General features: G+C 44.3%; 3 protein-coding genes across 24 annotated transcripts in view; 1 reads left to right on the top strand and 2 right to left on the bottom strand.

Moving 5' to 3' along the window:
• Nucleotides 1-7,319, top strand: part of DDHD2 (DDHD domain containing 2) — a 29,077-nt gene extending 21,758 nt beyond the window's left edge. For both annotated transcript variants that reach the window (XM_022571209.3, XM_089903769.1), the window contains one exon: nucleotides 4,103-7,319. In XM_022571209.3, the coding sequence (XP_022426917.1) occupies nucleotides 4,103-4,184 (82 nt within the window). In that variant the 3' untranslated portion in view covers nucleotides 4,185-7,319. The remainder of the gene's footprint in view (nucleotides 1-4,102) is intronic.
• On the bottom strand, nucleotides 4,445-13,471 carry PLPP5 (phospholipid phosphatase 5). 12 transcript variants are annotated; one of them, XR_016391174.1, is made up of 8 exons: nucleotides 12,127-12,347; nucleotides 11,555-11,712; nucleotides 11,101-11,164; nucleotides 10,501-10,625; nucleotides 9,689-9,859; nucleotides 8,616-8,807; nucleotides 7,840-7,925; nucleotides 4,445-6,429 (listed from the first exon to the last, which is right to left on the bottom strand). XR_016391174.1 is itself a non-coding variant. In XM_089903771.1 (8 exons), exons 1-7 carry the CDS (start codon nucleotides 12,792-12,794, stop codon nucleotides 8,644-8,646), a joined length of 1,182 nt encoding a protein of 393 aa, XP_089759897.1. In that variant the 5' UTR covers nucleotides 12,795-13,471; the 3' UTR covers nucleotides 7,631-7,925; nucleotides 8,616-8,643. The 12 variants fall into 12 exon arrangements, 8 of the variants coding, with proteins under 8 accessions (XP_089759897.1, XP_089759896.1, XP_022426938.1 ...); XR_016391173.1 differs by having other exon boundaries at nucleotides 4,445-6,518; XM_089903771.1 differs by lacking the exon at nucleotides 4,445-6,429 and having other exon boundaries at nucleotides 7,631-7,925; nucleotides 11,555-11,645; nucleotides 12,127-12,195; nucleotides 12,297-13,471.
• A 120-nt stretch (nucleotides 13,472-13,591) lies between these two features.
• Nucleotides 13,592-22,604, bottom strand: part of NSD3 (nuclear receptor binding SET domain protein 3) — a 109,238-nt gene continuing 100,225 nt past the window's right edge. For 8 of the 10 annotated variants that reach the window (XM_089903761.1, XM_022571225.3, XM_089903760.1 and 5 more), the window contains 4 exons: nucleotides 21,468-21,609; nucleotides 19,850-19,956; nucleotides 19,088-19,292; nucleotides 17,156-18,659 (listed from right to left, as the gene is read on the bottom strand). In XM_089903761.1, coding sequence (XP_089759887.1) covers nucleotides 18,418-18,659; nucleotides 19,088-19,292; nucleotides 19,850-19,956; nucleotides 21,468-21,609 — 696 coding nt within the window. In that variant the 3' untranslated portion in view covers nucleotides 17,156-18,417. Of the gene's footprint in view, nucleotides 14,281-17,155; nucleotides 18,660-19,087; nucleotides 19,293-19,849; nucleotides 19,957-21,467; nucleotides 21,610-22,604 lie in introns of those variants that run through there. The other 2 variants (XM_089903766.1, XR_016391172.1) reach the window with 2 other exon arrangements.

Here is a 22,604-nt window from a genome sequence, read left to right on the forward strand (position 1 = left end):
GGCCTGCAAGGTTTCTGAAGAGAGATCAGCTGATAGCCTTATGGGGATCCCCTTGTATATGACTCTTTTTTTCTTGCTGCCTTCAGAAGCCTCTCTTTACCTTTTGCCATTTTAATTATGTTATGTCTTGGTGTGAGTGTGCTTGGGTTCATCTTGTTTGGGACCCTCTGTGCTTCTTGTTCCTGGATATTTGTTTCCTTCAGGTTTGGGAAGTTTTCAGCCACAATTTCCTCAGATACATTTTCGATGCCCTGCTCTCTCTCTTCTCCTTCTGAGACCCCTATAATGCGAATGTTGGTACATTTAATGTTAGCCCAGAGATCTCTTATACCGTTTTCATTTTTTAAAATCTCTCTCTTCTTTTTGCTGTTCTGACTGGGTGATTTCCATTATTCTGTGTTTCAGATCACTTATGTGCGCTTCTGTATCACTCAGTCGCTATTCAGTCCTTTCAGTGTGTGTTTTATTGCAGCTGTTGAATTCTTCATTTCTGATTGGGTCTTGTTTATATATTCTAGTTCCTTGTTAAAATTCTCACTATGTTCATTTACTCTTGTCCCTAATTCAGTTAACATTTTTTAATTAACTGTTCTGAATTCTTTATCTGGTAAATTGTTTATTTCTGTTTCATTATTTTTTCATGGGTTTTCTTCTGCTGTTTCAATTGAGAGCAGTTTGTCTGCCTTTTCATTTTGCTTAACTTTTTCTGTCACTATGAATTTAGGTGAAACAGTTACCTATTGCAGTCTGAAAGGGGTATTCTTGTGTGGGAGCATCCTTATACAGGCTGTGTGTGCCCAGTGCCGTTGATGGGAGAGCAGGATTTGATGATACGGACAGAGTCGTCTTTCCTCAGCTATCACCTTAGTGGGGGTGGAGCTGGATGTGAGGTGGGACTTCCGCTCTGCTCAGTGGCTGTCACCATGCAGTTGGGGACAGGGTCTGATCCTAAGTTGCTGGAGCCAAAGCCCTGAGGGTCCGGCCCAGGCTGGCTCTGTTCCCTTTAGGTGTGTTTCCCAACCTCCCTGCACTGGAACCCTTGCCCCAGAGCTGGGGAGGGCAGACAAAAGTGGGGCCCATGTGGGCTCTCTGCAGACAGAGGTCCAAGCTGTCTGCCGTGTGCAGCCTTGGGTGCATGTCCCCTTTGCCCCTCATAGTCGATCACTGCCCCCAGCCTCCCCTGTCTTGTTATGGGGCCACACTGCAGGGCAACTGGGGCCTGTGTGGACTCTTGGCGTATGCTGGGGCGTAAGCCGTGGGGTAGGGGCCGCCGTCAGAGTTCTGGGCTTCTTCTGATGCACTGCTTGAGTAAGTGCCAACAGTGGCTGCTGACACCCCACCCAGACTCTGCCCCAGGCCCGGGTTGCCTGTGCATCCCTTGGCTGTGTTTCTCCCTGTCGTGGCGGCCCTAGATGCTGTGCAGTGGTGCATCGTCATGGAGCTGAGCTGTGCACCCAGGTGGGGAGACCTGGCAGCCACTAGAGCAGTCCTCCCACTGTACTCTCCGCCCTGCCTGGGGGCAGGCCAGCACGCACGTGCTCCCACAGCCCTGCTGCCTTCCAGCTAGCCAAGGGGGCTCGTCTCCCCTGATTAGGACCCCAGGACTGGGGCGTTCAATCTGAGGCTCTCACTGCTCACTCCCCAGGGTGGGTCTCCGCCTGTGCATTCTCCCTTTTCCGCTGAGTCCCCTCCCAGGGGCACAGGTCCCAACCTGATCGCTTTTCTTCTCATCCTAAATGATTACATGTGGATCTTTCTTACAGCCTTGGTTGTACAGGAGTGTTTCTGCCAGTTTCCATTCCACATACAGATGTACTTTTGATGTGTTTTTTGGGGGGGGGAGTTCCACGTCCTCTTACTCTGCCACGTTGATCGATCCCCCTTGCTGTCCATACATCTTCTTTAGTGAATTGTCTGTTGAAATCTTTTGCCCATTTAAAAAATTGGATTATTTCATTAAGTTTCAAGAGTTTTCTACATTTTAGTTACAAGTTCTTTTCAGATATACTTTTTTCCTCAGGATGTGGTTTGGTTTTCATTTTTCTGTCAAGTAGGTTTTGAAGCGCAGTTTTTTATTTTGATGAAGTCCATTTTACTGGTTTGTGCTTTTCTGACATATTTAAGAAATCTTTGCCAAATCCAATGTCATTAAGGTTTCTCCTTTGTTTTAGAAGCTGTGTCATTTTAGCTTTTACATTTAGCTCTGTGATCCATTTTGATTGAGTTAATTTTTAAAGATGGTGTGAGGAAAGGATTGAGGTTCATTGTTTTGCATGTGGTTTTCCTGTTCTAGCAACATTTGTTGAAAAGTTTATTCAGATGGAGAAACTGTTGAATTGCCTTGGCTCTGTTTTGTTCCACTGATCTGTTTGTCTGTCCTTATGCCAATAAAACACTGTCCTGATTACTGTAGCTTTATAGTAAGGCTTAAAATTAGGTATCGTGAGTCCTTCATCTTTGTTGTTCCTATTCGTAGTTATTTTAGGTATTGTAGGTCCTCTGCATTTCCTTATATAGTGTAGAATGAACTTAATTTCAGCCAAAAGGCTTTTTAGGGATTTCGATTGTGATTGCATTTTATCTATAGATCAATTTGGGGGAAGAATTGACATCTTAATAATGCTGAGTCTTCTGACCCACGAACACAGTTGTCTCTCAGTATATTTTGGTCTTTAGTTTCTCTCAGCAGTGTTTTGTGGTTTTCAGCGTATGTATCATGCGCTATGTAATTCGTATTGCCCTCCTCCTATTATGAATAAGGTTGAGCAACTTGACATATATCTAAGGACCATTTTAATTTTCTTTTTGGGGAGTTATCTATACCCTTTATTCTCTTTTATATTGAAATTTTGGTCTTTTTTTTAATTGATAAATCTGTGATACGAGTTGCAAATACCTTTTCCCCAGTTTGTCTTTGACATTGTGTACATTAATTTTTGCTAAGTAGAAATTTTGATTTTTACGTAGTCAAATTTATTTTTTCCTTTTTTGGCTTCTGGAATTTGTGTCATACTTAGATTTTCCTTGCTCTCCAAAGAATTCCTTACCACAGTTTATTCTGATATTTTAGGGTTTCATTTTTACATATAAATCTTTGATTCTGTTCAAATTTATCCTAATAATAAGGTGAGGATTGATCCAAATCATTTTCAGGATAGCTATCCAGTTGTTGCAACACTGTTAATAGATTTGAGGTTCTAACTTTATTGTATTAAATTTCTGTGCGTATTTAAGGCTATTTCTGGACTTCCTGTTCTTTTCTATTGATCCGTTTATTTATGCACCAGGATCACACCATTTTAATATCTGGTTTAGCTAATCTCCCCTCACTGGTATAGGAGGAAGGAGTTTCTTAACCTGCCGTCTGTGTATGGAACTTGTGGGGAATAGAAGAAAGTCTATGAGTCCAGTGAAATTCTATTTATAATTTCGGGTATATATGTATATGGTGTCTTTTCTGGGGAGTAATCCATAGGTTTCATTAGATTCTCAAATAGATCCATGACTTTAAAAATGTCAAACCTTAGATCTAGAAAAGTGTTTGAGCCATATACCCTTATGGCAATCCACGAATGCTGTATTTTTATAATCAAATTTCTTTACAAACTGGATATAAGTAATTGCTTGTACACACACTGAATAATATCTGGAAGATGCATGAGAAATTGGTAACGTCGGTTGTCAGAAGTTGGGGACTAGTGGTTAAGAAACAGTGAGAAGGAGACTTCATTATATCCTTTTATATCTTTGATTTTTATTCATAGGATTGTGTTGGCTTTTTGAAAAAGGTGAATAACATTTAAAAAATTAAGGTGATGAATTGGACGACTCTTCCATGTTGTTCCAAGAATGAGTTCTGTGGAAAGGGAGGGCTTGGTCATTTACTACTGGCTTTTTTATATTACAGGACATAATGCTAGACTTGTTTGTTATAAGGTTACCTTACAAACCACTGCCAATTACATCACCTCTGAGTCAGATTTTTTTTTAAGCAGTCAAAAAATGAACTCATAAGGTGGTTGTGTAGATTGAGATGATATATGTAAAGCATCTAGTACGAATGTTAGTTTCTTCTTTTTACAACATAATTTTTTCTCTACAGGGAGTCTGAAGATACAGTACTGCTGGTCCTCAAAGAAATCTACCAAACCCAGGGTATCTTCCTTGATCAGCCTTTACAGTAAAAATGAACCACCTATGGCTGCTTAATGTAAGTTTTTAAATGTCATGTATGCAGCATATTACATGTGACGAGGAACTGTGGAGCCTCAGCTCTTCCTACATATTAACATGTGATGAGGAACTGTGGAGCCTCAGCTCTTTATAAATATACTTTTTGTTGCCTGTCACCAAGATCCAGGTTATTACTCATTTTTAGAGGGACGCTGCTTAAAATTCATGGGAAAAAAGCACAGTAGGCCACTTAGAGAAAGGTTAGTGTATGTTTGTTTTGTTAGCGACTTGGTCCAATAATACTTGCCATTTTTAGGATCTAAACTCAGAATCTTAATAGTTGACCATCTGAGAGTTACCAGGGCAACAGTTACAGCTTTAAGTACAAACAGCTCATCCTGGGATTTATGTTACTCAGCCCTTTAGATGTGTAGTTAGGAAGTTTGTGTGGCAGACTCTGGCGTTCTCTCTGGTCGCCTTCCAGCGTGATGACCTCTTCAACTCCCTCCCTTAGACGGGCACTGAGGGGTCCTTCCCCAGAACACCTGCCTCTTTGTTGCTGCAGTTTTTTCCTCTCCTCAGCGGCCTCATTTCCTGCAGGTTGCCAGCCTTGCTCACCACTGGGGTCTTAGGAAGATAATCTTCCTGTCTGGAAGTGAGTGGAAAAGCAAAGGGAAGACCCTGTTACTTTTTACCGCTGGCTTCAGAGAAACACTTGCCATTCTTGCTTCATAGCTGGGAGTGGTTTGCATCTTTAATACTTTGATGATGGTATTTAGGTACCACACTTTTTTTTTTTTAACATCTTTATTGGAGTCTAATTGCTTTACAATGGTGTGTTAGTTTCTGCTTTATAACAAAGTGAATCAGTTATACATATACATATGTTCCCATATCTCCTCCCTCTTGCGTCTCCCTCCCTCCCACCCTCCCTATCCCACCCCTCTAGGTGGTCACAAAGCACCCAGCTGATCTCCCTGTGCTATGTGGCTGCTTCCCACTAGCTAGCTATTTTACACTTGGTAGTATATATAAGTCTATGCCTCTCTCTCGCTTTGTCACAGCTTACCCTTCCCCCTCCCCATATCCTCAAGTCCATGCTCTAGTAGGTCTGTGTCTTTATTCCCGTCTTACCCCTAGGTACTTCATGACCTTTTTTTTTCTTTTTCTTAGATTCCATATATATGTGTTAGCATACGGTATTTGTTTTTCTCTTAGGTACCACAGTTTATTGTTTATTACTTGAGATGGTATAAAGTCTGAGTTTTTGTTTTGGGTTGGGTATAAATTTTCCTAAGAAATTATTGCTTATCTTTAGAAAATACTCTAATCTGGAAGCGGACCCCTGCGATTCAGAAGGCATTTTGGGGTCTGCTCATCGCTCATGGGCGTTCTGTGCGTTTGAAGGCCAAGTGTAAGTGAGTGAGGGAGACTGGTGGCCATCAGATTCTCTTGAGCCAGCTTTCATTTCCTACACGTACTGTATGAAGAAAGACTAAAATCTGTAAATACTGGTTACTCTCTCTACAGCTGACTGACAGATTTATTGCTAGGAATCACTGATGCTGTTCATTGTTTCCACAGCTGTTTGAGCTGCTCTCGGTGGACAGTCTGAAGTGGACAGTTTAGTTCACATCAGGTGCATCTTTATAAAGCAAAGATGTTATATATCCTGGACCTGCCCTTTTATATCATATCATACTTCAAACTGGGAGACTCTAGACAAAGTCCGACTTAGTTGTTAGTTCTTGAGGGTTTAAAAGCTGACAGACCTGAAATTACACAGCTTTGACTGCTTATTAAGTGATGAATGAAATGTCTCAGTGGTGCATTGATGGTGAAATAGAATTTGTGTAAGCCATCTGCCACAGCTGCTTGGGTGAAGGGAGTACTGAAGAGTGTCCTCTTCAAGCACATAAACAGCGTTGCCTCCTTAGGTACCCGTCGTGCAGGTCGCTATGGAACAGGCTCCCGGCACAGGCAGTGTTGGTAGATCTGGCTAGGGGGAAGTGTTCCTTATTCTGAAAAACAAACCTGCGTCTATGGGGCCAGGAACAGCTGGTGCAGAGTCAGTGTCAGAGCGTGCAAGTGAGATGCACCTTGAAGAAGACGAGTGAATGGAGACTAATTGTTTCCAAGGCATCTTGCTCACCGCTGTGCTGTAGGTATTTTCTTTCTCACAGGTCTCAGTTTGTGATTGTCTTTGCAGTTCTCTTTGTGACAGTCCTTCACACTCCTCTCAGGTTCCTACAGGCCCTGGTGGACAGAGCGGTGTAGACAGGCAAGCTGTGTTTCGTTTTTTATATCGGTTTCTTGTAAGTAAATGTATCATGGTATCCAAAGCCCTGGAATTTAACATTCACATAAGCCATCTCTTTGACAGCAGAGGGAAGGTTAATTACTGTCACCCTAGAGCTAAGGTTGGGGTAAAGGTGAGAGCCTGGCCTTACCTTGCCCATCTGCTTACACACTAATGCTAAGCCCCTAAGAAGCCTCATCTGTATGAAATACTTTATTTTCTTTACTACATAAACTCTGAGTGTGAAGTAAGGGTTACTGAGAATTCAGTAGCATTCAGTACATATTAAAGGGGAAGCTTTCATCGAGTTGTTGTCTTCAAATTTAAATTTGGTCTTCCTATTAACAGAGTAACTAAAATTTAAGAGTAAACCAAAGGACCAGCAAGAGTGAGTCCCTGTAACCAGAGATGAACAGGATCAACCTGGATGGCTAGATAAACCACTGTTTGTACTAAGAAGTGTTTCCTTCCTGGTGGTGAGGGGCAGGTGACTGGAAAAGAGCTTTATATCCTGTTTGTCCCCCTGTGCTGGTTTCACGGATGTATGTTCCACAGGGTAATAAGCTTGACTTGAGTTCCTTGTTTGGTTGTATATTATTTGCACTACTTCAGCAGCAGCATGTGCAATCTCTTGACCAAGCCTATTTTTAAATGCTGGTGGAGGATCATTTTCTCCATATTCCCAGCTGCAGAACTGCTGTTGCTCATCTCAGCAAAAGCGATGGTTTGCGTGGAAAGATTAGTAGCACCAATTAGCTTTCTGATACTTTGCACTTTCTGAAATGTTTTTTATGTGATTATATTTAAAACTTTAGTAAATACCGAAATAAAACCATATTGACCAGTTGCCTCCTTTTACCTGGCTCATCCATCACAAAGTAAAGAGAGTCAATACAATAACCATTTCTCTTCCCCTGTGTACTACTAAAGCAAGTTTAAAAAGCGTTTTGGGCAAAGAACTAACATTCAGGTTCTTTCCCCTTGACTGTTGATTTAAAGTGCGGCGATTATAAGGTAAATATTGAGATGCTCCTTTGGTATCATTGACATCAGCCACTGCTATAGACAGTGGAATCACTTGTGTCAGATAGGGAATCTGGTGTTTAACTTTGGAAACGTTTCAGGTCTCAAATGGAACTTTAAGCACAAAAAACCACGTTCACCGTTAGGAAAAAGATATATTGAAAATATGTTACAGAAATACACAAATCAAGGTCATATTTATAATATAATCACAAAAAGAAAACAAATAAAATATAATCACAACACAGAGAAAGGCCGTTATAGGTCCTACACCATCAGTTCCGCCGACGTCCCGTCATGGTCCATTATACCCTACGGTGAGGGCGGGGCGGGAGGAGACTCACCTGCCCTCCAGACAACCGTGTCTCTGACTGCCCTGCCCTGCCTTGGCTGCTTGGCACAGCTAGTGCATTTGGGCGGATCTTCAGTCCTGAGTGGAGGGAAAGCAGCTTGTAAGCACAGTTAGTTACACAAGTAAGGTGGAGACAGTGAGTACTGAATCCACGCTCCTGACCAGTTTCTTTTTTATTGTGTTTACTCAGTAATTCAACAAATTATCAAATCACTTATGTTTACAGTATTCAAAATGGACAGCAGTACTTAGCTGGACTTGAATAAGATATGCACAGTGGTAAATAAGCCAGAATTGGAGATTCTCCTATTTAAGGTGTGATGGAATTGCCACCAGAGAAAGTAAACAGAACTAAAATAATTTAATTGCTCATGCCCTAGATTTTAAGATTTTGAGCTATGGGAAATGGAAATTAAGTTCTGATCATCAACGCTAGCTTCTAGGATAAAGTGGGGCTAAGGTGAAAGCTTCTTTGTGACAGAATCATTCCAAGAACAGTACTGAAGTTAAGTGTAAAAACACTGCAGATCTTGGGATACCAATCTGATGGGCCACATTCATAACCTGGAAAGACCATGGAAAGATCTCGTTACTGGAATGCGTGGCGAACAGTAGTGAAAAAGGACCTTGACTCCTTGCGATAAATCCCTGTGAGCCAGGGCAAAACTGCATGATCATGGGGGCTTCTCTCCTCACCTATACCTCTCAGGAGGTAAAAGGTCAGAAATTTTTGTCCTGGGCCTGGTGAGTTAGGAGGGGCTGATTCACCTGTTTTCCAGGGAGGCAGCTCCAGTGTCTAAACATCAAAATGACGAGGGTCGCCAGGCTGCTTCTGCGCGGTGGGAAGAGCAGGGCTGCGCTGCAGTGGTCTGTGGCACTGGGCGTCCGTCAGGGGAGGGTAGTACTGCCTATAGCAGACATAGGCGAACGTCAGGCCGATGGTGGATCCAGCCAGGACATCTGAAGGCAGAGGAGACGGGCCTTCCCTCAGTCACGGTGATGCCACCCAGCAGAGGGAGCTTGGCCCTCCAGGTTACTCTACTTGTTTAGCCTGCAAACCCCCTCAATTCCAGGCTTATGGGTTTTTTGGGTTTTCTTAATTTTATCGTACAGTTGCAGGATGTTCTCTAAACACCAAATCAAAACACATCTTTAGTTGGGTAGTTATAACAAGGCTTTTTCTGAGTTCACTGCATTGAATATTTTTAATTGAGAAGAATAATGAAGGTTCACTTAATGCTATCAACAACTCCTTCTCACCATTTAAAGTGTTCTAGAGGAAGGAATAAACTCTTCAGGAGTTGCGTTTCTTTGCAAAAATTTATTCTTTAAAACTGAGCTCCTAAGGTCCTCTGGGCAATACTGTCAGCTTTTTTTTTTTTTTTTTTTAACTGTGGGCTTTCTGTACAAATATTTGGATGTTTTACTCTATCAATCATTCAACTTAAATTTCTTTGGTTTAATTACAATTCTGTTTTCTTGAATTTTACTTTCGTTTCTGAACAAAAACCTCACGACAGTGAACTTAATTTTTAAGAAAGTAAATTGAATTTTGAGGTTGGGTGTAAAAAATTTCTTACAGAGTTTATTCTGAACTTATGATGCTTCAAAGTCATGGGAAAATCAGAATGTTCCTCCTTGGTAATCTGTTTAAAAGATAACAGTGTGCTTTTTCATTTTCCGTGTAGCAATAAACGCATACTCAGTACAGAACGCAGACCATCCTCTGCTCACTTGTCTGTTCATTCAGCAGACACCCAGGGAGCGTCTCCTGCGCCGAGTGCTAGGGAGAAATGATGGGAGAACGGTGGAGGCGTCCATGGCCTAGATGCCTTGCTTACCTTGCCAGTGATGCTTGTAGTCACAGGTGCGGGACAGTGCAATCACAGCTGCAAAGAGTAGGGGTGACAGAAAGGAACAGAACCTCCAAGATTCCCCTCGGCCTCGTGGTGTGAAGCAGTGTAACTTCCCTGCCAGGTAGAAGGACGCGAAGGCCAGACCAGCAAATGCAACTAGAAGAGGGAAAACCTCTAAGTATATGTCTTTTAAAGAAAAAGAGGTTGTTAGCGGGTATGAATATTTGTTTTTATCCCTTTTGGTAACTTTTGGTGTAGATCATTGATCTACATCGTCAATTATGAGGGAGAAGGAAACAAAAGGGAAAATGAAGGACCGTTTCCCAAAGTGAGTAACATTTACCCTGAGAATAGTTTTGGAATCCTAGCAATGGGACTTCACTTCCTGATGTGTTAGTTTCCTGATGCATAAATGGGAATCATAAAAACAACAGTACCCATCTCATTGGGCTCTTTATGGTATCAAACGAGACACGAATCTAAAATGCTTTCGGAAGCACCTGACATACAGTAGCTCTTCAATAAAGGTTAGTTAATATTTTTATGACTGGAGCAAGACTGCAGGATTTAGGCAAATAATACAGTAATAATAAAATGTTCAAATTTCATGAAGGTAAACTACTTCCTCTGTCCTCGAATATTTAATATTCGAGGTTCAAGCTTGTCATTAAAGAAGGGGGCTCTCCGATTTCTAGATGCAAAAACAAGAGTGCATGAAATGTTCCCATCCTCACAAGCTGTTAAATTCAATGATCCCCAAGAAAAGCACAGATATAGAGTCCACATGGTATTCTTACAGGAAGAATGTCCACTGGGGAAGCTCTTGCGGCCCTCATTCACCACGTCCTCATTTCCTGTGCACGTCAAGTCATGATGGGCTTGCCCGTCGGGGAAGCAACGGTAGAAGAAGTCTGGGCGTGGCCTGCAAGAAATAAGCGAGGTCTGAACGTGGATCATTTACAACTCCGGAAATTATTTTTTGGTTGTGTTAGATACCTTTCTTAACTGCCAGTCAAATAGTGTCCCAGGCAAAACAGTGAAGCGGGATTGGATAGTCACCACTAAGAGAAAAGCCTTATTTCCGGGGTCAACATTTAAACCAGGAAGGAAGAAAAGCCACTGCGGCACATAGTTACTTTTTAGGGCAAAGAGTGAGTCGTGCTGCAGCTTCTGGGGGTGCTCTGGAGGACACCGACTCCGTGTCAGTGGGAAATGCTGTTCCGGACAGAAGAGAGCCCGAGAGTCACCCAACGGACCGAGGTAGAGGGAAGGGAGGAAGTGTTTGTTAGAAGAGAAAGATCAGACCGAGAATAAAGAGAAAAGGCTACGGGGAAGATGTGGCAGCAGTTGCGTGCGCCTGCCCTCCTGGGGCGAGGGCGGCAGCGCTGGACACTCACCTCCCCACTATCAGTTTGACTGTGTTGGTGAAGACGCCGTTCAGAGCCAGGGCCAGGCTGGCAGCTGGAAGGCAACGGAAGTGGCTGCTGGTGGCGTCTGCCCAGGGGGAGCGGCCGGGTCCCTGTCTCATTAGGCGCAGCCGCGGTCTCCGGGGACAGAGGAGCGCTCGGGCTCCAGCCGGAGCGGAGCGTGAGAATAATCCCGCCCCCCGCTGGCCACTCCGCCTTGGCACAGGGAGAGCGCGCTACCCGGACTGAGGACTCGTCGGAGCTGCAAATAGTCCGGTGCACGCAGGTGCACCCAGGACGTGGAGCACGTCTCACAGGCAGCAGGCGGGCACCCCGGAGACGCAGTCACCCGAGGAACGTAGAGCTCGGCGCCCCCCCCCCCCGCCCCGCAAGCCCCGTGGGGGCCCCCGCCTCCTGCTTCCGGCGCTGGGGAGGCCGCGCTTACCCAGGCAGGCCTGCCGGCTGTCCACTGCGTCCGCCTTCTTCAGACACCTGGCCAGGAGGACCGGGGCCAGCGGGGCCAGCAAGGCGACGACCTGCGCCCGGACACGGCAGAGCTCAGCACGCGAAAGGAAACAGGGCCGCCCCGAGAACGTCAGACAGCTAGCTGGGAAGAGAGCTCCCACATTAAGAGGGGTGAAGTGACAGCAGAACTGGCCTATCAGACCTCCCGGCTCCCCCGCAAGTGCCGTGTCCCGGGTCTGCCTGCAGCTAGCTGGGTGCCGAGCTCCCGCGGGAGCCGCCGTCACCGCTCCTCTCAACGACCAGTTGCCCCGGGCCGCCCTGAGCAGCCGCCCCCAGACCCTATCCCTGGGAGCCGAAGCGGACGGACATCTCTCTCAACCTGGCCCTTAACCGTTACGACGCTAAGGCTCGTCTTCAGCTCCGTGGCGGAGCCAGGGGGACCTGCCCGCTCCCTCCCTAGCGTTCGGCTCCGTGAGAAGTGCGGTCAGAAGGAAGGCTGGTTCTCCACGCACAAACATCGGCTTGGTGGCGAAATACTCTGCTTCCACGTACGGATTCCGGTAGAGCCACATCTCCTCGGGCTGGATGAGCCTCTGGAAGGGCGGGAGCAGCTCTGTTACCCTAAAGGGGACAGAAAGGTGCGGGCGCGTCGGCGGCTTCCCGGAAGCGCGCGCGGAGCCCGGCCGGGCGGCGGGGCCGGGGGCCGGAGCGCAAGTCCTTACAAGAAGACCGCGAACAGCGCGAGCCGCAGGCCCACCTCCGCCGCCACCTCCTTCCCCATCACGGCGCGCGCGCTCAAGGCTGACGTGGCGGCGCCGAGGGAGGGGGGCGCAGGGCGGGGCGGGGCCGGAGCGGGGCGGGGCCGAGGCCGGGCGAGAGCGGCCCCCAGCGCCTGAGACAGCGACGGACGGAAGTGAGGGGTTGCCCCAGCTGTCTGTCCCCCGCCCGCCCGCCCGCGCGCGACCGACGTTGCGTACCTTACAGAGGCCCGAGCCTTCCGTCCCGGGGACCACGCGGACCCTTCGTTTCCGGATCCAAGTCCCCCGAAGCACACCCCGTGCTGCGGGAAGACGTGCCGGGCTCCCGCAGGACCTTGCGGGCCTCGCTGGCGCGGTGGACGCGCTGGGTCTTTCGGCCCCGCGCTGGTCCCCTCCCGCCCAGGATGACCTCTTGCTCACTGAGTGGTAGCAAGAAATTACGGGCAATGAACAAGTCCACATATTTAATTTGCAACATACGGGACAATTTATTGAAGTCAACCTCAAGCAAAATCTGAAATCAGTGGAATGTCATTAAAAACCTTTCCAAATTAATCCTCACGGAAGCAAAAAACACATTTGAATTCCAAAGTATTTGTAAAATAAGAAAGGCAGCATCTCAGTAAATATAATGTACAAAAATTATATGTTCCTACCAGCACACACAGTAGTAAGAAGCTTAAATATTACAGGCAATGCTAATACACCGTAACTAGTCAACAATAAGCTATCTATATACAGGTTAACCAAGCTTTACACATTTCACACTATGCAATAAAACATAGGCCAATCAACAAAATCCCCAAAATATCATATATCTTGAAGTCTATGTGGCAACATCAAGTCATTATACAGTAATGCCCTAGTGGAATACCCCCAGGGAAAATGAACACTAATCTTTAGTGTCAAGAGCTTCTAGCCAAGTCACAGAAACTCAAAAGAGATTGACTTAGTGAATATTGATGCTTTGTTATTAAAGACTCAAGTCTCAAGGGATTTAGGCAAAAAATAACAGTTCACAGGATCTACAAAGTTTATTACAGATAAAGTACAGAAATAACCAATCTACAAAGGTAATTATCATAAAGATCACGAGGAAATGAGAGCAGAATCTGTAGGTATCTGTGTTTTGTTGTGCAATATCACAAGTGGATACAAATGAATTTCTCCTATCAATTCCAATTATGCACACACCCTTGTATATAAAAAGAACCAGTTGTAGTCATCAATTAGCATCTTGGTTATCAGTGGCAACATGATTTTCTTTTTTTTTTTTTTTAACACAGGGCATGTGACAGCACAAATGAGATAAAGAGCAATATTAGTGACAACAAAGTAAAAGTAAATTTTATCCAGTCCACTTCTAAACTGACAAGAATACCGTTTGAATCCCTCGTTTAGGTCATCTGATGGATACCGAGAGGCATTCACACACATAAGTCTGTGGCAGGTGGGGAAGGGAAACCCGAGGGTGCTTTCTTGCCAACTAGCAGGTGCAGTGATGTCACATAAGAAAACGAAGGACTGAATAAATGACTTTGGTAACTATTCATCTTTTCCCTTTTTCTTAAACATTAATGACTCTGGGACGCCACCAAAGGACAGGTAATTCTCTTCCTCCTTCGTACATATGTGCCACACGAACCTGAACTTGTCACTTAAGCAATGGACTGAAAAGAACGGAAATGGGTTTGAAACACACAGGCTACACCCAGCATTTCAGGAGAGTAACATAAGTGCAAATTTTTGTTTTTTTCCCTACGCAGGCATATATTAAAAGGAAAGAAGAGGTGCTTGGGGATAAGGTTGACAAAATAACAAAACAGAGAACATACATATGAAGTACTCGTATAAATGCTGCTGGTATTTCATGCAGGAGTCTCTTCCCCGAAGGTGTGCACTGAATCTGAGAGAACTACTGTGGACACTTCCGTCTGCAGAACTTCGCCTTTAATCCAAGTTCAAGAGGGTAAGAGACAAAACAGTATACAAAACAATGCTTTCTACTTCATAAATCTTAAAATAACTGTAAAATAAGGAGAATCTGAGGAGTTTCAAGTACTTAAAAAACCTGAATTCAATGAGGCAGAGGTCTCAGTGTTAAAGTGGCTACTTCGTACCTGTGGTAAACACTACACCCCCTCCCCTACCCTACTGTAACCCCCTTTCTCCCTGTACCCCACCCCGGATAAATGTCGGTAGATTTCAGTATATACAAATTCCCAACTCTTCGTATTTGTCAATATAGGGCAAAGCTAATTATATCTATTCCCGAGCCTATCTGGAAAGGGAAGCGAGTTCTACTGTTTGTTTACAAATAACCAGAGACCAATTCTAGGTGGCCCGAGGCCAAAGGAAGTTGTTCCAAGTGATCTTGTCTGCAGCAGCTCGGACAATGAGGGGGCTGGACACATCAGCCTTTTAAGAAGTAATTCAAGTCTAATTTGCACTGCCCAGCACAAGCAACTTCCCAATGTAGAAGGACATCAAGTGTGAGCTTCCCAAGCTGTCAAGACGCCACGGTAACTTGTTCTCTTATCCTAGTGGGACATGGCATGCGGCGGTACCTTGACTTTAAGGTGAATGCTAAAGAAGAGCTTTCTGTTTTAAAATGAAATGAGAGACAAGCAACAAATCCCCAGGAGTCCAGAGACTGCGCTCCACACAGCTGGCCCATCTGTTTCCAAACTGCAGATCTGGGCTGGACCCTGACTGGAACACACCATGCAGTGAGCTACTCAGAAGGGAAACTCTACTTCCTGAGTCAGGAAAGAAAGGTGTCCAACAGCCGCCCTGTCTGAGTCCTTTCCGCGATCATCTCGATGTTGTGAGTTTCCCAGCGTTATTCACAGGCGTGCCTCCAAATACTCTGGGGAAATGGCAGCTGGGAGCTGGAAGCAGCCTTCCCCCTGCCTTTTTTTTTTTTAGTTTTTAGATGTGTTCCTGATTTGAACACACAGAAATCTCCAAGTTTCAATGATTCTAAAAGTCAGCCTATTTTATAGCTTAGGCCAGAGAATTTCTGAGAATTAGGATAGGGTGGGAACTTGTTAAAAGAAAAATGAAAATAAAACCCATCCCACTCCTAATTCCAGCCCCGATTAGATATTCAAGAAGTGACTCACTCCCTCCAGCTGCTTCTGCCTGGCCTGCCGGGAGCACAGGGCCGTCCACCCCTCCCTTGCCAGCCAGCGGCAGGATTCCTCACGCCCCCTCCGGTGCAGGGCCTGGAAGGCCTCCAGGATTTCACCTCTAGCTCTTACAGATCTGATTTCTGAAGATTTATGCTGATTATCAAAAATCTTACGTTCGCTTCTTCCACCAAAGAACCAACATAAGGTTAAAAAAAATGCCACCGTTATCCCATGCTGCTTTAAGTTATTTCATTTTCGGACAAGAATTAAAACCCAACCATTTATGCTCTGACCACAGACAGATTTAAAAGTTAACAAATAACAACTTCTAGCTATCAGTGAGCAACATGTCTTTTGCAAAATTTCATTGGTGAAGCACAGACAAGCACCCTGCATGGATACTATGCACATATAAAGCACAACTTATTCTTTTTCTGCTTCCATAGCCCGCACCTTTAAAATATACAAACTAGGCAACAGTACGAGGTGTGAGGAGAGCTCCCTGGCACTGCCAGGACTAAAGCCACGTTCCAGACCATTAAAGGACACTCGCGGACCAAGACCCATGGCTGCGGTCAGCGATGGTGTTTTCCGCCCTGATTTCTGAAATGGCAGAACAACCCTATTAGCCAACCCCCCACCCCCCCCAAATTAAAAAACCTCAGCGGAGCTCTGCTACAGATACACAAACAAAATGTGACACAATGAAGAAGCTGCATAAAAATACTTAAACCTAAGGTATTTGTAGTATACAGGATATATACCCTGGCTTACCATATAAAAGTCACCAGATATTAAATAGCACTAAGTCCAAAACAAAGCAAGGAGATAAGATTCCATGTTGGATACCGTTTCAACACGAGGTGCATTTCAGATATTAAAGGAAATCCTTCATGTTAGTAAGTTTAAAAAAGCAAACATTTATCATATACATATATAAAATAAAGTTTTAGTATGATAAAACCTAGATTTTCTTAAATTATTTTTTAAAAGGACATCAAACTATATGATTGCTCAAGAGCAAACTTTAGTGTTTTGGTGAGCTGTAATTCATGTGACTTGTAGCAGTCGCATTTGGTAACACATATAGCATTTTCTATCTTGCTCTTTCTTTTGGGACCATATCTAATCAACAGAATTACTGGAGGCCCAATAAGTTACCTCAGAATTATTTGCTGGAATCAGGCAAGTGGCAGTTTAGGAGCTTAAGTAAAGGAATTGTAGTGTTTTTTGTTTGTCTTTTTTTTTTTTTAACAAGAAAAAATCCAGTATAATTGCACATTTACATACAAAGAAAAAAAAAAAAGAAGCACAAAACAGACTTTTTTCTTCTTTTTTCCAGAGAAGAGTTGTAAATTGATAAGGAAAAGGAACACACAGCACAACTGAAGAAATGCTGTGGAGCATCTATCTTCCCTGCCTTTATAAGGTCACTGGGTACTTCCTGAGGGAAAATAAATGCTACCAGGTACCGGCAATCGTTAGCAGTCAAAATTCACAGAGAAGCTGACGTTCATTCAAGCTAAACCTAGGCTTCTAACTTAGTACAGTGTTACAACAATGTCTGACGGGACTAATTAATTCATAAGGGAATCCTGGAATATACATATTCCTAGGCATTCAAAGCCAGTGAGTTCTGTGGGCAGATATTCCGGTTCACTTGCGTCTCTGAGCTCCAACCATTCCTGCTATCACTGCTTTCTGTGGAGCTCTCCCTAAGTGCTTCCTGCCATGAAGTGTGTTTGTGTGGCTCTCATTTACCCTGTAGAAGTACAAGTGCTACCACTTTCACCCCCAAATTAGGAACTGAACAAAAAGATCTATCCAAATACAGTTCAAATTCATTTGTGTAGTTTTCACCAGGACACGTGACTGAGTGGTCAGCTGACAAAGGGAATGTTTGCTTGGGAGAGGAAAGCAGAGACAGAAAATTAAAATGCCCATAATTCTCTCCAAGTCAGACCAGGGTGTACATTAAATTGGATAGAAAATGGTGCTTATTTGACCCAACTTTTGGTCTGTGCCTTTCAACTCCCTTTAGCTGCCTTTACCAGTGTGTCAAGACAACAGGAATGACCATTCTAACTCTGTATTCATATCCACAGAGACACACTTCATCAAAAACACCCATTATCAGTGGAGAACGTTTCAGACTCAGTGAGGGCATCCATTTCTTTTTTTCTCCAGAACAAAAAACCAACAACCACATTATATACCTTTCTAGGTAAAGTTATATCGGAAAGCCCACCTAGTTTAAGACCACAGAGGTAATATTCACTGAGGCCTTTTGATTTCAAGAGGCCAGATTCAATACTCCCACAGAGCCCTTCTCTAAGACTACGAGAGGCGTCTGGAAGGGAAAGCGAAGCCAGCCTCCCTACTGCTCAGGAAAGAGGTATGTAAGACCACCATACCCTTTTCTAGAGGGCTTTCTGCAATTCCTACTTAAAACACACACACACACACACACACACACACACACACACACACACACACAGATTAGACTATCTGAACTACACTTCTCAAAATTTTAAAAAATGAAAATAAATAAAGGAATGATGGCTACTTTTGCTTTTTACACCCAAAGAACACATCCTAGACTTTAAATTTATCTCATTAACAGAACTTCTTCTCTTTGTTCTTATTTTAAAAGCGAAGACATCTCTTTTGCCAGCTGCAAAGGCATTGAAGCACAATAAAAGGCAAGAAAAGACCAAGGGAACCTAACCCTCCACAAAAGAATCCCCAAGCTGACAGGACGAAACTGAAAAACCAGATCCCACCAACGGCTTCTGCCTGCACGGCCTGGTTCCCCATCTTCACTTTAATAGGGCAGCGCTGATGGCCAAGGCTGTATGCACTGCAGCGGTCTCTTCTTGTACTAACGCATTCTCTACTTTTTTCTTTTCCTTTCTTCGTTTCAATAAAAAAAGAAGGAAATCACTGCCCATTTATTCTTTGACTTCTTCTCCATGATCCTGTGATTCCAATTTACATTTGATCTTGCTCCAGTATTCGGGTGACACGGGAGATACAGGGTCATGTTCAGAGCAGCAGAGACGGCCTTCCAGGGCGGAGGGCACCAGAGCCCCCTTTTCATGATCTTTGCAAAACGAACGTGGACAGAACTCACAGAAGGACACAGCTGCGCCGCCGCACTCATCGCACTGATGCCACGGGCACTCCCACTTTCCTAGTGTGGGCGGGAAGAAGGGAAGGAGCCCAGTGAGTGCCTGTCCCCAACACCCACGAGACACCCCACTTCCCACCTTCCTCTCGGACTGGGGGCTGAATGCAGTTGACTACGACTCCAAACCTCAGCCAACAGAGGTCTGGGTGCACCTGTCGGTGTGGCTGTGAGCTACTGCCCCAAACTCAGCTAGGAGCCAACTACCACCTGTGGTAATGGACAGTAAGACACCAGTCCTTGCTGGCCCATGGGCGTCCCCCATTTGCACTGAGACAGATTTTTCACTAGCAAAATCTTTGCTTGCTACTGTTGCTTGCTCTTTCCAACGCTTCCTATCCCACGGCTCCACACGGGGGACTGGACCGCCCGTATTCTGAGTCGGGCATGGTGGGCAGAGATGGAGTCGGGCGGGGCCTGCAGGCTGGGCTCACCGTAGGGCGGCTGGGGCAGGTTGAGGCAGAGCAGGTGGTAGGCTTTGGGGCAATCCTTCCTGTCGCACATGACCAGCTCGCCGCTGTCCCCGCACTGGAAGCAGTGATCTTCATGCAGCTGCTTCGGCTCTGTTTTGATTTTTCGTCTCTTCTGCTTCAGCTTAGCGTTTTTTGCCTTTTCTTCAGTTGTGGACGCACATGCCGACTGGCAGGAGAGAGGGGGTCACGGTTTTAACGATCACAGTGCGTGAAGCTTTACGTAAAAGGGAGATCCTACAACCTCACGTTCATTTAAATTCACCTGTTGTTCGGTTACCTAAAACACCAGGAGGGCTTGCCCTGTCACGGAACTGTAGTAAAAATAATTCATTTTTCATTGATTTTTTGAATAGGTGTTTGTTTTTTTTTTTTAAATTGCAAAGACAACTGAGATAGCATACACAAACCATAAAGTTCACCAATTTAAAGTGTATAATTCGGATACACTAAAGTGTATTAGGATAGTGTGAATTTTTTTTTGAAGTTTTTGAAAAAGATCTTGCTAAGTTCAAATTCAATCAGAAACACAGACATTTTCAGAACCTAACAGTTCTCACTGAGATATGCTCTAGTGGGAGGTCGGAGTCTAAACTCTGGGTAAACGCAACTGTTGGCCTGCAAATTAAACCAGGTCCCCCTGGCCAGCACCTCCTGAGACAGCCCCAAACAAGCTTCTTCAGCAGCCCCTCCCCAGCCCCAGGGGCGCCCCCTGCAGCCACTGACCTTTGGCCGCACGCCGAGAAAACCACTGCAGTTATCTGCCCCGCAGTGGCACTCCGTCCTGCCATTGCCCAGACAGTCCAGGTTGTAATTAAATGTTAGCTCCATCCCTAGAACACAAGAGAGAGAAGTATTCAGACTCAAGTCCTGGGGGGAGAGAAATGCTGTCAAAGACACACCCTCACAACGAAAAAAGAGACATAATTCTGACATGAAGACCCTTCCATCCTCCGTGTTCCACACTGAAGACGGTGATGGGAAAAAGGAAAAAAACAACGAAAAAAACCCAAAAAACTAGAGGAAAACATCCGATCCACCAATGATTAAAACAAAAATAAATATTCTACAGAGACCATCATATTCTTTTCACTGAAGTGGTCAAAGACCATGTGACAGAGATTAAGAATCTGAAATCTGTGCTCAAGAAAAATGGGTTCTAGCTTAGCTCTCTTTTCTAAAACTAATTTACACTAGTTTCTAAAGAAACAAGATGACCGTGGAATTGTCACAGCCATACCACTTCCAGTAATTAATGCCTCACATTATGATCAGAAAAGACTTCAAAATGCACATTTACTACATACACCAAAGACCCAGGGACTCAAACTAGGAGGTCTAAGCTTGCTTTCTTTCGTCTTCTTTTTTTTTTTTTTAATTTGGCCACACCATGCAGCAAATAGCAAATTCAATGTACACAGTCAGTCCCCTGCTTTTTACACATAAACAGATTCCTAAAAACGTGTGCCAGAGTTAAACAAGGGACTTCCTGTTATGAAGTGGTTTCTTTCTCAGAAATTAAAAAAATTATATTAAGTACAGAATTAAACCCTGTCTTTTTGCCGTTGCCTTTAAGGACAGATTTCTAGCATTTTAAAGGTTTTTTTGTTTTGTTTTTTTGGCCACACCGCTTGGCTGAAGGATCTTAGCTCCCCAACCAGGGACCGAACCTGGGCCCCCGCAGTGAAAGCACTGAGTCCTAACCACTGGACCGCCAGGGAATTCCCAGTTCAAGCTTTCTTTAGCTGGACCTCAGCAATCCACAGCGAGTGCTAGAAACACAGTTTACATCACTTTTAGCTACAGCATTTCTCTTCCCACCCATTTTTCTACAGACTTAACAAACGAGAAATTAAGTCTTGCTGTTATTGATGCTGGATGGGTAAGGAAAAATGAAAGCAGTAACTCTGCTTTGAGAAGCGTTTTATGTCTAATTTGAAACAGACTGATTTTTCAAACTAAAATACAAAACAAAACAACCTCCCACAAACAAACGAAGAGACCAGTTGATGGTAACAACTGGTTAATATTTTCTTTAATAGTAAAGAAAAAAAAAGGAAACAAAAGCTTAAACATTTGGTTACATTATACAGACAGCAATAATTTGGAGAACTAATTCAGCGGGATCATAGACACAGAATTCTGTGATACCCTCTCTTACTACGCTCCCTTTTGCAGGTTATAGATGTTTACTTCCTACGGGCAGGTAACAATTCTAAATATAGCTCTTTATCTTATTTGAATGAATACTTGAGTGTCAAAACTTGTCTGACACTTGAGTGTCAGAATGTCCTGCCCTCAAAGACATACTTGCTTTCCGGGGAGGGGGCAGAGTCCCTTTTACCTGCAGGAATGTCACAAAGAGCAAAAAGGCCAACTCGAACATCTCCATTCACCGTCCACTTTTGTGTTTCACAGTTTGGATTACAACTGTGGTTCATAAAGCGAGAATAATTTCCCTTCGGGCCAGCGTCAATGATACGGTCCTTCAGAAAGAAAAGAAAGGAAAAGTTCCTTTGACATGAAACTGAGCACAAGCGTGTCTGAGAAACATCCAACTCAGGCGAGAGCCACGAGGCAGCACTGTTTGCCACCAGCTGAGGTCTGACGACCGACAGCTCCGAAAATGTGCTCGCGGCACAACTGACTGAGTTCTCTACTTTACATGATGACCAAGTCAAAAGCAAGTAAGATAAAGTGGAGTTTAGTTTCTTTTAAAGTTTGTTTCTAGAAACAAACACACCACAGAATAATGCGACTGAGATCAGCTGGCCGTGGGCTTAGCGACAGGTATTTTCTGAGTAGACCGCTCTCGGCTCGGATGCCACTTGTGACGGGAACTATGGTGCTTTGCTGTCAGCCCTCCTTTCCTGCTCTAAGCAAGAAGCAAAGCTTGTAGGGGGGTAGATGGATGAGAGCTTAGGCCATAAAGAGGGAGGCAGGAAAAACAAGGAACTTCTCTGAATGAAGACTTGGAGATCTGACTGATGGAAGGGCTAGAGTTTGGGATATAATCTTCATAGTCTATTTTTACTTACACAAAAGTTCAAAATACCATAAAAAGCTCAACATTTTGGCTCCCTGAATTTAAACTCTGATAGTCTGGGAAAGCTCTAGAAGACGGAGCCTCCCAAGTGTTGTCCAGGTGGCTGCAGGGGTCACCGGCAGCGAGGCTAGGATTTAAGGGGCCAATGAGCAGTCACAAATAAATGGCATTTTATGTATATAAAGTATATGTTCATGAAGGTGGTAAAACTTTCAAACAGTGACATATCAGTTAAAATAGTACTTCTTTTCAATGATTTCTGGTTCTTGTAAGGCTGTTCTGACTCAGTTTTAGAGACAGCCTGGAACACAGGAAACATGGGTACTAGTCTTGGCTCATCATTAAACTGTAACAAGATATCCAACAAATCACTTATGGCTGGATCTCAGTCTCTCGTCCTCTGTAAATCAGAGGACCGTTTTTTTTAAAAAATCT

This window comes from Delphinapterus leucas, chromosome 21 (assembly GCF_059928025.1).
Source record: "Delphinapterus leucas isolate spDelLeu-1000000601 "Yukka" chromosome 21, BTC_Dleu_Yukka2, whole genome shotgun sequence".
Taxonomy (NCBI): Eukaryota; Metazoa; Chordata; class Mammalia; order Artiodactyla; family Monodontidae; genus Delphinapterus; species Delphinapterus leucas.